The 14,403-nt window shown below is 42.9% G+C and overlaps 1 protein-coding gene across 1 annotated transcript in view; it reads left to right on the top strand.

Moving 5' to 3' along the window:
* The window catches only part of METTL8 (methyltransferase 8, tRNA N3-cytidine), a 122,610-nt gene extending 113,378 nt beyond the window's left edge, over nt 1-9,232 (top strand). The window contains exons 8-11 of the mRNA XM_062200370.1: nt 683-822; nt 7,322-7,428; nt 7,573-7,638; nt 8,391-9,232. Of these exons, the coding sequence (XP_062056354.1) occupies nt 683-822; nt 7,322-7,428; nt 7,573-7,638; nt 8,391-8,581 (504 nt within the window). The 3' untranslated portion in view covers nt 8,582-9,232. The remainder of the gene's footprint in view (nt 1-682; nt 823-7,321; nt 7,429-7,572; nt 7,639-8,390) is intronic.
* The last annotated feature ends 5,171 nt before the right edge of the window (nt 9,233-14,403 follow it).

Below are 14,403 nucleotides of genomic sequence, written 5' to 3'. Positions count from 1 at the left end.
GAGGGATTATTATTATTTGTTGCCATGTCCAAGTACTAGACTTAATTCTGGGGGATACCTCAGAAATCTAAATATAGACCTACCATTTGATCCAGCCATTCCATTCCTGGGAATTTACCCAAAGGAAATGAAATCAGTGTATGAGTTATCTGTACCCCCATGTTCATTGCAGCACATTTCATAATAGCTAAGATATGGAATCAACCCAGATGTCCAACAACTAGTACTATGGAGTACTACTCAGCTGTTAAAAAAAAAAAAAAAAAGAAATCTGTGTTTTGCAACAAGATGGATGCAACTGGAAACCACTAAACTTAGAGAAATAATCCAGTCCCCAAAAGACAAATATCATATCATATGTTTTCCTGGTAACTAATAGAGTACTTAAAACTTAAGACATTGGAGCAAAATGGACATTTTGAGATTTGATGATTGTTTACAGCCCTTGTCTCTTCTGTTGAGGAAAAGTGGTTTTTTTTTCCTTCATACTATTTATTGAACTTAATGTAGGGTTAACTATATGATCAGTAAGTAAGCTCAAAATCGATCTTGGTAAAAATTAAGAGTGGGAATGTGAGAGGGAGGAGGAAGAAGGGTGGGAAAGAAAAAAAAAAAAAAAAAAAAGGAAATCCCCGGAGTGTGCTCACCCCTCACTTTGCTCTTCACGCCTTTGTCGTGACAGTCGCACTCGTCCTACAGAGCTGCCCAGTGCTGCGCCTTTGTTCACGACGTGTGTGACGAGAGCTCACCTTACCCCTTCCCGGATGGGGTCCTGGATGCCATTCTCCTCATCTTTGTGCTCTCTTCTATTCATCCTGACAGGTAAATGAAGACAAAGGGGCACAGCCGGCATGTAGAGCTCCTTTCTCAGGAGTGGTTTTCAGACCTATCAAAGCGAAAATGACAATTCCTGAATTTATTATTTAGTGAACTACATTATGTATAATATGCAGCCTTTTAAATGCAGCTCTTCCTTTCTTCAGACCTTTAGAAAGAAACTGGTCAGACTACTTCATTAGTGAGCTTTCTGTCACTGTCAGAGTGAAGTGCGCATCTTCTGGCAAGACACATACCTATTAAAAGTGACAGTGCATCAAGGAGATTACAAATTCAGAACAGCCTAATAGACTCCCAAGAGCGAAATTGTACTTGGTGATCAGCAACAAACATCTTTGATGTAGCATCTTCCGGAATGTTCATGAAGAGGCGGGCTGAAGATCCATTGGCTTCACACAAGTCTGTTGATGAGCTCTTAAACATTTGTTTTGGAGGCAGATGTTTAGCCTAGTGGTTAAGACACTGATTAGAACGCCCATGTCCCACACCTGAGAACCTGGGTTTGATACCCAACTCTGGCTCCTGACTTCACCTTCCTGCTCATGCAGACCTTGGGAGGCCATGGTGATGGCTCAAGTAATTGGATTCCTGTCACTCACATAAGGAGATCTAGATTGAGTGCCCAGCTCCCAGCTGCTGCCCTGGCCCAGTTTCAACTACCCCAGGCATTTGGGGAATGAACCAGCAGATTGAAGCTCTCTGTCTCTTATCTCTCTCAATCTCTTTCTCTCTGTGCTTCTCAAACACATAAATTAATATTGATTTTTAAGAATAAAAATTTGTTTTAAAGAAACCCACTAAGGAATTAGGTGTTACTGAGATTTTTTTCTTTTAAGGTTTTATGTCATTTGAAAGACAGAGTTACTGAAACAGAGGGAGTGACAGAGAGAGATCTTCCATCCACTGGTTCACTCCCTAAATGGGCGCAAGGGCAAAGGCTGGGCCAGGCTGAAACCAGGAGCCTGGAACTCCATCCAGGTCTCCGTGTGCATGGCAGGGCCCAAGTACTTGGCCCATCTTCCACTGCTTTCCCAGGCACATTAGCAGGAGCTGAGTCAGAAGTAGGATAGCTAGGACTTGAACCAGCATTCATATGGAATGTTGCCATTCCAGGCGGCAGTTTAACCTGCTGTGCCATAATGCTGGCTCCAGTATTAGTGAGATTTGACAGATTATCCTTGGACCTTTATGATCTAAGACTGGCCAAGTTCCATCATTTAAATATTTATGACATAACTTTTTAAGTTTGCATATGCACTTAATACTATAAAGTAACTTTGTTCCAGAGAGGAAACATAAAGAGATACTACAACATTAATGATCACCTTTCTTGAAAATCTGACGAAAGGGCCAGCGCTGTGGTGCAGCGGGTTAAAGCTCTGGCCTGAAGCACCAGCATCCCATATGGGCACCGGTTCTAGTCCCAGCGGCTCCTCTTCCAATCCAGCTCTCTGCCATGGCCTGAGAAAGTAGTACAAGAAGGCCCAAGTCCTTCCAAGTCCAGGAAGAAGCTCCTGGCTTCAGATCAGCGCAACTCTGGCCGTTGCGGCCATCTGGGGAATGAACCAGCGGATGGAAGACCTCTTTCTCTGTCTCTACCTCTCTTTCTAATTCTGTCTTTCAAATAAATAAATCTTTATTTAAAAAAAGAAAAGGTGATGATCCCCTATGTGTATGAAAGCACATGTGTGGAAAGCTTTCATAAGGCTCCGTAAGTTTGAGCTTTCACAATCCCCTGGTAGGAGAAACAGACTTGGCCTCAACCACATTTTTTTTTAAGATTTATTTATTTATATGAAAGTCAGAGTTACAGAGAGAGAGACAGAGACAGAGACAGAGAGTCTTCCATCCGCTGATTGGCTTCAGTGGCTGGAGCTGTGCCCACTTGAAGCCAGAAGTCAGGAGCTTCTTCTGGGTCTTCCACGAGAGTGCAGAGGCCCAAGGACTTGGGCCATCTTCTACTGCCTTCCCAGGCCATAGCAAAAGGTTGGATCAGAAGTGGAGCAGCCGGGACTCGAACCGTCACCCATATGGGATGCCGGCACTGCAGGCCGAGGCTTTACTCTCTACACCACAGCACCGGCCCCCTCAACCATATTTTGTTTGATGAGTATAGTTCTTTCCCACAGAAATTTGAATTAACACGGGCTTCTCTCTTTGCAATTATGAAGTCATTAGGACCCTTCACAGTCCTTTAACTTCCTATTCAGAATGAGCACTTTGATAACTCATGGAAGAACAAATTAGATTTTTTAATAAATCCAAAAGAAAAATACATTTGCACCTGGTTAGATATGTCAAGTCCCATGAAGCTACTTTTTCTTTCCAGTTTCTCTTTCTCTTTTAAAAGTTATCTACTTGAGAGGCAGAGAAAGAAAAAGAAAGCTCCCACCTGCTGGTTCACTGCCCAAATGCCTGCAGTGGCTGGGACTGGGCTGGAGCTAAAGCCAGGAGCTGAGAACACAATCCAGGTCTCCCATGTGGGTGGCAGGAACCCAAGTACTTGAGCCATTACCACTGTCTTTGGGGTGTGCCCTAATGGAAAGCTTGACGGGGGAGCTAGAAGCAGGAATCGAACCTCCCATGTGGGATGTGGGTGTTTTAATCACTAAGCTAAATGTCTGCTCTCTCCTCCCAGTTTCTATAGCTATTTCTTTCTCCTGATCTATTTAGACTATTGGCATTGTTCAGGTACTAGTAGAAAGATGTCATCTAATGTATTTTGTTTCCTTATATGAATAGTTAAAAGGATGGAGTAAGTGGGTGGATGGAGAGAGAACAAGATTTCCTATTTGACATTCATAACAGGAAATGTTTAAATTCTAAATAAGACCACAAAAAGACTATTTGAAATTAGTTTAGATAATGTATGTTCTCATGATTTGGATTGAATGTTAAAGAGAAGGGGAAGCAGATGTCTTAGAAAGACTGATTTATGCTACAGTATTTCACTCTATTTATTATAAAATAAATTCAGATGTGTCACATTAGTAGCCACTTTTTACCAACCTGGAAGTTATTTAAATCTAGGGCAGGTGTTGTGGTACAGCAGGTTAAACTGCTGCTTGGGGTTGCCCACATCCCATATCAGAGTGCTTGGGATCAAGTATAGTTCTGCTTGCAATCTGGTTTCCTGCTAATGTGCATCCTGATAGGCAGGAGATGATGGCCCAAGTTCTTGGGTTTCATCCACCCATGTGGGAGACCCAGATGGAGTTCCTGGCTCCTGACTTGACCTGGCCCAGCCCCAGCTATTGAGAGCATTTGGAAAGTAAACCAGCAGATGGAATATCTTTCTCTCACTGTCTTTCCCTTTTCTCTGTCACTCTGCTTTTCAAATAAATAAATCTTTTTTTTTTTTTTAAATAAAGTGAGTGAATAGAAGGGAGCTGATAGTAAGTAGAAAGGCAAAGCAGTGTCTTTAAGGTCACTTAAAGAATGCATTTAAGTGCATTCAACTCCAGGAAAGTTCTAGAAAAGTAGCTTTTTCGCAGCCTGGAAAATCCAGGCACAAATAAACAGGAAGCAGTTCAGTTAGATGCTGAGTCTGGGGGTTCCTGCTTCAGTAGGAATTAATTATAGGAGGCCACAAAAGAATTGCCGTCTTCTTTTTCACAGAAATAAAAGAAAGTAAAAGATATTGACTATGAACCTAAGCATAGGCCAGTCAGACTGTAAATATTCCTTCATTATCTCTTCTTGTCCTTCTTCTGCTCTGTATAGAAACAGGTGAAGACAGCAGTCCACCCAAAAAGGACAGAGAAAAGAAAGGGACTTTCTCCCTTCCTGTCTCTTCATCCCCTCCTGAGCCGACCCCAGGACACAGTTTGCAGGAACTGGCTTACAGTTATGTTGCTAACCAGGATGGGATGGACAGGAGGAGCAGCACCCCCTGCACACCTCTGTCTTCAGCCCGACAGGAGAGCTGGGAGGAAAGGGTTTGCAGAAGGACGTGACTACATTTTGAAGAATCTGATTCTTTATTTTCCTACATTTTAGTTTCATTCTTGTTTTACTAATAATTACAGAAGGAGATTTTTGCTTAGTACATAAAGTATCTATCCTGAAAATGAGTATTTTAAGGTTTAGATATTGGCTTTCATTCATTGCTAAAGCCTCAGGGTATAAGCACAATATGAAAATAACCTGTAATAATAATAATAAAAAAAAAAACTTTCCTTTTTTCCTTCCCTGTACTTATGTTCCAGTTTTTCAAAAGAGCTCTTCACCTAACCATACCATCTCCCTCTCTTGTATTTTTCTCTTGTTTTCATAGTTGCTTTCATTTTCTCACTATTGACTTCCTTCACAGCATGACATAATCTGGTTTTCACCCCACTGTTCCATTGAGCAGTATTTTAATGGGAAGGAATTTACAGATTATCTGATACAAGCTCCTCATTTTTAAAATAAGAAAACCTCATTAGCTTTAAGTAGCTTGGAGAAAGCAGAGGTAGCAAGGACTTAGCCCAGAGAGTGTCACTTACCATTCTCTACTCATGGCAGAAATTAGTAGTCGATTTTGTATTCTGATTGTCCTTCTGTGTAAGCTCCCCGAGTCCTTCTTGACAGAGCTCAGTAGGCATCCAGTGCCAGTCATTCAATGTCAATACTACATTCCTAAATCTTTGCCATCCCTAGCCCATAATAATCACATATAGACATGAACACTTAAACAAAAACACTATATCACGATCAGTTATAAGGAGTCATATTTGATGGGAAGCCAGAGAAGTAGAATAGTGAAGGCAAGAAAGCAAAGACTTCCCAGTTTTGAGCAGTGACTTGGAGTGTGAATAAAATTTAAATAAGCAGAAGGGAAAGAAAAGCGAATTCTTAGAGGGGAAATTTCTTTGTGAGCAAAGGCTTAGGCTGTTCAGAGCCAAGCATACAATTTTGGTAAAGGAGGTGTCTCAGATTGGGAAATAGTGGAAAGATGTTGGAAAGATAAATTGGGGGTTGTGAGTAGGAGCTTGTAAGAGCTCAACTAAGAAATTTAAAATTTGGGGGCCAGCACTGTGGCGCAGCAGGTTAACGCCTTGGCCTGAAGTGCTGGCATCCCATATGGGCACTAGTTCGAGTCCCGGCTGCTCCAGTTCTGATCCAGCTCTCTGCTAAGGCCTGGGAAAGCAGTAGAAGATGGCCCAAGACCTTGGGTCCCTGCACCCATGTGGGAGATCCAGAGGAAGCTCCTGGCTCCTGGCTTCAGAATCGCACAGCTCCGGCCGTTGCGGCCATCTGGGAAGTGAACCATCAGATGGAAGGCCTCTCTCTCTTTCTCTCTCTCTCTCTCTCTCTCTCTCTCTCTCTCTCTGCCTCTCCTCTCTCTGTGTAACTCTGACTTACAAATAAATAAATAAATCTTTAAAAAAAAAAGAAATTAAAATTTGATTCTGTGGAAGCAGGTATTTGGCACAGTGGGTAAGATGCCACTTGGGATTCCCATATCCTATATGGGAGTATCTGGCTCAAGTCCAGGATCCAGCCTCCAATTCCAGCTCCCTGCTAATACATACCCTGGAAGGTGGCAAATGACAATCCAAGTGGTTGGGTCCCTGCCACCCATGTGGGAATCTGGGATGGAGTTCCAGGCTCCTGGCTTCAGCCTGGCCCAGCCCTGGCTGTTGTGGGCATTTAAGAGTGAATTAGCAGATGGAACATCTCTGTCTGTCTCTCTGCCTTTCAAATAAAGTGAAAAGAAATAATTTTTTAGAAAATGTTATCCTGTGGATTAAAATCTGGAATTTTTTTGAGCGAGTCATAGTGTTAGCAGCAGAACTCATTGGTAATGTGCAGGAGAGTCAACTGGGAGAATCTTGGGGCATGCTGGAAAGTGATTCTGTTTCCAGGTCTGAGGAAATAGGGGTTTGCACTGAGGGAGTACCTATGGGAAACAAGAGAGGGAAAAAAAAGATCAAAGATGTCATTTTAAAAAAGAGAGACAGAATTTGGTGACCATGTGGAGAAGATATTGGGAAGAAGAGAAAAACAATTGCTCTTTCATAAAATGAATGAGGGTACCTTTGAGCTAAAAAGAGAGGGAGAATGAACTGATTTTGGAGGAAAGATGGAGTCCCTGTTTAGGTTTGTACAATTTGAGATGGCTCTGGCATATTTTTTTAATACTGCAGGGAGAAAACCACATCTTTACTGTCTACTTCAAAACTCCTGTACTTTGCTGTGAGTATCAGGAAACACCTGTGGTTCTGCACTTCGGCTTTGACCTCACCGATCAAACTCTGTGCAGTTGCCACCGTAGCCATTTGGGTGGATTGTTGATAATCTGGGTCTTTTGAATCTGGTCACAGAGCAAGTTGATGTCCTTTTTTCCTGCTTTACAAAATATCTTTATTTTTGTGGCCCTTACATGTATGGTTTATATTTCTTTGTCTTTACTGAGATTTTCTCATTTTGCCTCAAAGAATGTTAAATCTACATAGAAAACAAGTTTCCACAAACAGCGTGTCTTCCTTTGTTTTCAAAGGATGCAAAGTGTTGTCAACCGACTGTCCAAGTTACTGAAACCTGGGGGAATGCTATTATTTCGGGACTATGGAAGATATGACAAGACCCAGCTTCGTTTTAAAAAGGGTAACAGTATATTCAGTTTGGGATTATTTTCATGTGTTTTAATGAATGCCTTGTTAATGTTTCATGTCAAATTATTTTGGTTTTTATTGTTTTGTTTATTTATTCTGAGGAATGCTAAGTTCTCTTTTCACTATTTTTCTTTAGGGCATTGTTTATCTGAAAATTTCTATGTTCGAGGAGATGGTACCAGAGCATATTTCTTTACAAAAGGTATGCTAATCTTCAGGAGGAAATAATGAGCTATAAAATCTCTGGTTAGTATTTGTAAGGAGAAGCTGAAAAGCTGTAAGAATGAAGCTTCAATCGTTGATTAAACATTGAATGTCTTCATACTTTGGTGCCTGTCACTGTTCCACATAAAAGCTTGAAAATGGCCTTTGTGTCTTTTCATCTTTTCCTAGTTAAAACTGCTTGAAGGAATCCCTTGTTTCATACCCATACCCCCATGGATGTACAGACTGTTCCATTTTGGAGATATTGTTAGCCCAGAGATGAAAAATGTGCCTGATAGGCCACAGCCAATAGAGGAAATTTTATGATGTAAGCCCCAGAAAATGACTTATCTCTTATCAGTTTCTCATTTTAAGAAAACATTTCTGACAGTATCAAATAAATCCTACTTCCAAGGATTTCCCAGGTCTTTCATGTGTACCTTTATTATGTGCCATGTTGAGTCGTAGAACCAACATGAACTCAGGAGGAGGCACCTTTCAAAATCCTGAAAGCTGTAACCAATAGTTTTGTGTCGATGTCTGTGCCCACTGTGTTAGCTTGTGCACACTCAGTATGTTTTTTGTGAAGTACAAGAAACCTGCTTGGTTACACAGGTTTCCTTCAGCAAGTTGTCCTAAATGATCTTTCTTGGTGTGCGTGAAGTTTAGATGGTCAGCCATGCCATCTGCGTACCTCCCCTCCCCGCCCAGTCACATGTCATATCTTTAACTGCTGTTCTTGTCTCATAGGGGAAGTCCACAGTATGTTCTACAAGGCTGGGTTAGATGAAAAGCAAAATCTGGTTGATCGTCGCTTACAAGTTAATAGGAAAAAACAAGTGAAAATGCACCGAGTGTGGGTTCAAGGAAAATTCCAGAAACCATTGCTCTGGACTCAAAATATCTCTAAAGTCATGTTTTCACTCCTTCCTCCTGACTGAACCGAGTTCAATGTTAAGGTACAAGACCAGAGTACTACACTATTCCAATACCCCTGCAAATATTTCCTTTCTCAAAAGATAATCAGAAGAAAAGAATTTGTATGCCCTGCTATTTTATCATGGGTGAGCCCTTTTGTGCATCTCAAGCACATATTTCAAAGTATATATCATCTTCTTTGTTTTCAACACTTGATAAGCCATCACTTGCTTGGGTGTACTGCATGTGACCATTGTTTGTTTATTGAATTTTATAAACATTAATAAATTAATAACATAAGTCAAGTAATTTTGAAAAAATTATCTTTTTTTAGAAGAGGAAAAATCGGCCGGCGCCGTGGCTTAACAGGCTAATCCTCCGCCTTGCGGCGCCGGCACACTGGGTTCTAGTCCCGGTTGGGGCGCCGGACTCTATCCTGGTTGCCCCTCTTCCAGGCCAGCTCTCTGCTATGGCCCGGGAAGGCAGTGGAGGATGGCCCAAGTGCTTGGGCCCTGCACCCGCAAGGGAGACCAGGAGAAGCACCTGGCTCCTGGCTTCGGATCAGCAAGATGCGCCGTCCACAGTGGCCATTGGAGGGTGAACCAACGGCAAAAAGGAAGACCTTCCTCCCTGTCTCTCTCTCTCACTATCCACTCTGCCTGTCAAAATAAATAAATAAAAAAAATAAAAATTAAAAAAGAGGAAAAATCATCTACTTTATCCATTGGGCTTAGTAAACCATTTCCAAAGCAGTCAACGTTCTCCCATTACCAGGTGATAGTGGACACAGCATGCCTTGTTTCCAGGGAAAGCTTCAACAAGCCCAAAATCAAGGTGCAGTGCTTTTTGTCATGTTGTATGTTGTCTGTTTTCTGCTAAGCTTTTTTTTTCCTCTTAAATTCAGAGACTGATGTCTGCAATACAATTTTAGTTTCTCTTTCTTTCCTAAAATTGGGGAAGTGTGGCCCTTGCTCACATACTTTCAGGCTATTCTTGGACATACAAGTTGCTCTACGCTCTTTTTAAGGCAACTGTCATACCCAACCATGCAAACTCTTGTAGCAGTTAAACAATTTATTCACCCTTTTGATTCAAAAAGAATACACGTCAGCTTGCAAATTACACCTCTTTAAAACTGAGTTTCTGAGATTGGTCTTTCCTTCATTATGCAATATTTTCTGACTACTTACATTGTGCTGAGTCATATGAGATAACACAGTCAATAAAGACCCAGCCATGTCTTCAGCAAGCATAAACAGGGTCTAGCTGCAGAGCAAAATGTGCTTATTTCAAACCTCTAAATCGTGACCTAAGATCATATGAACAAATACTTGATGGAACAAAGACATAAGCCTCAGCCATTCTCACTCATTGCCCAAAAGATAGATAAACGTTGGATAATAATAAACATTATTCCTTACCCTTGAATCTCAATTGGTTCTGACACCATATTGCCTTCATACCCCACCCCCACATTCTTTCCCAGGTTCCCAAGGCCCCGCAAGGCCACCTGAAAGACCAATTCCAGGAATTCACCTCTGCTTGCTGCCCCCTACCCACACCTCCATCCCTAGCCCTCCTAAAATATAAAAAGGCCCAGCCCCTGGGGTTGGGTCGGGGCCTTCTGCCAGGTGTTCCATCAATGTGCATGCCAGCAGTTGGTCACCCACCTCTACGAATTTATTTTCTCTGAATAAATTTGGTCTGGCTGTAGATTACTATAGTGCCTCCTCTCTATTCTGCCCCTCTTTTCCTAACAATACTCAAAGAGGGAACCATACCAGCTAGTGGACTTTGATTATGAGCCACAGAAATCTAGAACAAAAGGTTGGACTCTTGAAAAGATCACCATGGAATGACTCAATTCCAACTGTTTTTCCTTTGAAGTCACTTAAAATTCAAGTTCCTGGAAGAATGTAATCCATCCAGCTTGGGCCGTGGGTTCATCTCTTGACAGACTGGGGCAGAGCAGCTTAATTGCTGCTGCCAACCAGAATTTACATATAGACTGGAAGGAAGTTTCTCACAGGAAAGTCAAAATACGCTTATCAAAAAAGAGGGGGAGGCCGGCGCCGTGGCTCAACAGGCTAATCCTCCGCCTTGCGGCGCCGGCACACCGGGTTCTAGTCCCGGTCGGGGCACCGATCCTGTCCCGGTTGCCCCTCTTCCAGGCCAGCTCTCTGCTGTGGCCAGGGAGTGCAGTGGAGGATGGCCCAAGTGCTTGGGCTCTGCACCCCATGGGAGACCAGGAGAAGCACCTGGCTCCTGCCATCGGATCAGCGCGGTGCGCCGGCCGCAGCGCGCTACCGCGGCGGCCATTGGAGGGTGAACCAACGGCAAAAGGAAGACCTTTCTCTCTGTCTCTCTCTCACTGTCCACTCTGCCTGTCAAAAATAAAAAAAATAAAAAAATTAAAAAAATAAAAAAAAAACTAAAAATAAAAAAAAAAAAACAGAGGGGGAATGGGTGCATTTGACGCAGCCGTTACGATAGTCCTTGACATGCCTGCATCACGTATCTCAGTGCCTGGGTTTGAGTCCCAGCCCTGCTCCGCATTCTGTTTTCCTGCCCATTCACACCCCAGGAGGCAGCAGGTGATGGCACAAGTTGTTGAGCCCATGTCACCTATGTGGGAGATCCGGACTGAGTTCTGTCTCCTGCCTTAAGACTTGCCCGGTCTTGGCTGTTGGAGGCATTTGGAATCTGGGAAGTGAACTAGTGGATCGAAGAGTTCTCTTTCCCTCTCTCCCTGTCTCTTCCTCTCTCCTCCCTCCCAAATAAATAAATAAAATTGAAAAAAAAAAACTAATTAAGCCACTATTTTATTTTTAAAAGATAGGGATGAGAGGCCGGCTCCACGGCTCACTTGGCTAATCCTCCGCCTGCGGTGCTGACACCCCGGGTTCTAGACCCGGTTGGGGCGCCGAATTCTGTCCCAGTTGCTCCTCTTCCAGTCCAGCTCTCTGCTGTGGCCTGGGAGTGCAGAGGAGGATGGCCCAAGTGCTTGGGCCCTGCACCCCATGGGAGACCAGGAGGAAGCACCTGGCTCCTGGCTTCGGATCGGTGCAGCGCACCAGCCACAGTGCGCTGGCCGTAGCGGCCATTTGGGGAGGTGAACCAACGGAAAAGGAATACCTTTCTCTGTCTCTCTGTAACTCTGCCTGTCAAAAAAAAAAAAAAAAAAAGGGATGAGAAACGTGTAGTCGCAGCACATAATATGGTGGCATTAGCATTAGTCATAATAGTTCCAGAGACAGAGAGAGAGAGAGAGAGAGAGAGAAGCACACAGCGTGAAAAAGAATGGGGAAGAGTCAGGCTTCTGGGAGAAGTTCATCCTTGAACTTCAGAAGATGGCAAGAAGACAAGTCTGGGTTGTATGGGACATTAATTGTGAGGAATAACAGAGGAAAGATGTGGAAGGAGCTGACAGCCTAAAATAGCAGGTGTGTTCACCTCCAGTCTCCGAACCGGAGCCATCCGAGGTTGGTCGGTTGGTTTGTTTTATCCTATCCACCGTTGGTTATAAATAGAATATTTGGAGAGATTGAGAAGTTGTCTTCAAAACAGTGTGAGTGGCAAGGAAGAGGAAGACCATGTAAAGGTTTTTGTGCAATGTTTGCCTTGGTGTCAGTGCTCAGAAATACAGGTAGCAAGTTTTCTGTTGACACATGTATGTCAGTCAATGTAAATGTTAGAATTTTCCTGAGATGCCTAACTCACTTGTATTTCATAATTAAAGTATACATTTAAAACATTTAAAAGTCAAACTAGTAATGAAAGTATTACATACAACAAGGGCAGTTTAGATAAGTTAATGTTGCTATGGGAACCCCAGCAGATCTTCTTGTGTCTCGATTTAAAAATCATGGCCCAAGGTGGTTTTTAAAAACAACAGAAGGTAAAATTATTCTCACATTCTCACACATGTAAATTGTACTGTCTCTCTTAGTTCTAAATAGCAGACTCAAGCCAGCCTCTTGACTGGCACAGTAAAATTCAGCTTCATGTCTTTCTATAATGTATTACAGCATGTGAGCTAACCTTTAGAAGTTTCAAAAATACATCAACCAAATTTGGACTGTAAGACACACACTGAGCTCCTCTGGGCTGGGGCCAGCACCGGCCTCCTAGTCCACGTGGCTGCACAGCTGGGCCCTTCCTGCCCATGCCTGCTGCTCTCCGGCCTGGCTCCCCCCTGGCCTGCCTGAGTCCACCTCCTCCTCCAGGTTAGACAGAAAGGTGGATTTGGGGGAGAAAAAGAAAAGGCAAAGGCCTAGTCGGAATTTCTCCTACAGATATTAGGAAATCTGGGAGTGTTGCAATTGTACCTGCCTGGGTATTGGTTGAAAATAATTGCAATTCCACCATCACATCGGTAAAGCCAGGAGCAGTCAGTTAGGCAGAGCTGGATATTTAAAAATTCATCTTCTGAGGGAGCTGAATTTCAAAAGGACCATTTTCTTTCTAATAGAACAAGGTATCTTCCTTCATCTTCTTACAATACAGAAACAAATGTATTTCAAATGCATCCTCTATTTTTCTCCACTTGTAAAAACTCACTTTTGAGCACTGTCCAAATGTAAAAATTCACACACACACACACACAAGAAGAACCGTTTCAGGAGGTTGTGAAAAAGTCAAGGTAACAGTTTCTAGTATTAAAAGCTTTGCATTCAGTTTGACACATTTTGTCCAAGCAAAACACCTAGTTAACATTGCTCTGAGGACTTGCTTACTTTGCTTGTCTCAGTTCCATATACTTTGTCTCCCAAATGTGAACACATCTCAGCTTCCGCCAGTATGCAATTCTAAATCTTTGCTGTACTCTGGTTTGTATGGGAAAATTCACCCAGATGCAAATAGAGGCCCTCCTGGGGCAAAACTTAAAGCCACCCGGAACCATCTGGATTGTTAAGCTTCAGCAAAGTCACATTCTTGGCCTAAAAGTCCTGTGCTGTGTTCCTGTGGTTTTCCAGATCATCCTGGTTCTGAGCCTGAATGTATCATGTATTGTTACTGCTAATTGGTTTTGATGTTTATTATGCTCCTCACAAGTGCAGATAACTTCACATCTGCATCGCTAATAGACCTCTTTCAAAGCCTCTGTGCTCCTTCTGCCTCTACCAGTCATCAGTAGACTACATGGTGGCGAGGGTATTTTCCCCACTTGTGAAAGCGCATTATAAATTCTAGAGCACTGAATGTATGTGAAGTATTGTTATTAATAACGGCATTTGCAGCCGACAAGGCAGCACACACAGTATCAACAGGTACTTTTTTGATGTTTTCATGAGACATTGTGGGACAGTATCGTGTCGTGGAAAAAGTCTTGCCTCCTGGTCACACAGGAAGCATGGGGTTCTGGTTCCTTTTGAACCACTTAGCTACTCTTAATTTAGCTCTGAGTGCTAAGTTTTGTACACACTCCACACCTTACTTCATTTCATCATGAAACTCCTGTGAGTTATATTTTTTATAACCATTTAGCAGAAGAGAATGGTGGCTCTAAGATGATAGGTACTTGCCCAGGATATCACAGTAAATGGCAGAGGCACCTTTACTCCCCCCTCCCTTTGTGTGTCTGTGTCTGTGTTTAGAAGCAGAGCTACTATCTCTCATCTGTTGGTTCACTTCCCCAAATGCCTGTAACAACCAGGGCTGGACCAGTCCAAAGCCAGGAGCCCAGAACCCCATCTGGGTCTCCCACAAAGAGAACAGGGACCCAATTACTTGAGCCATCACCTGCTCCCTCCCAGAACGTACATTATTAGTAGGAAACTGGAATTGGGACCAAAGCCAGGCACTCCAGCAGGCAACCCTAAGAGAAGTCTTATCCTCTAGGCTG

This window comes from Lepus europaeus, chromosome 1, assembly GCF_033115175.1.
Source record: "Lepus europaeus isolate LE1 chromosome 1, mLepTim1.pri, whole genome shotgun sequence".
Taxonomy (NCBI): Eukaryota; Metazoa; Chordata; class Mammalia; order Lagomorpha; family Leporidae; genus Lepus; species Lepus europaeus.
Note: the sequence above shows the minus strand (reverse complement) of the source record. Positions and strands in the feature narration are given on the sequence as shown.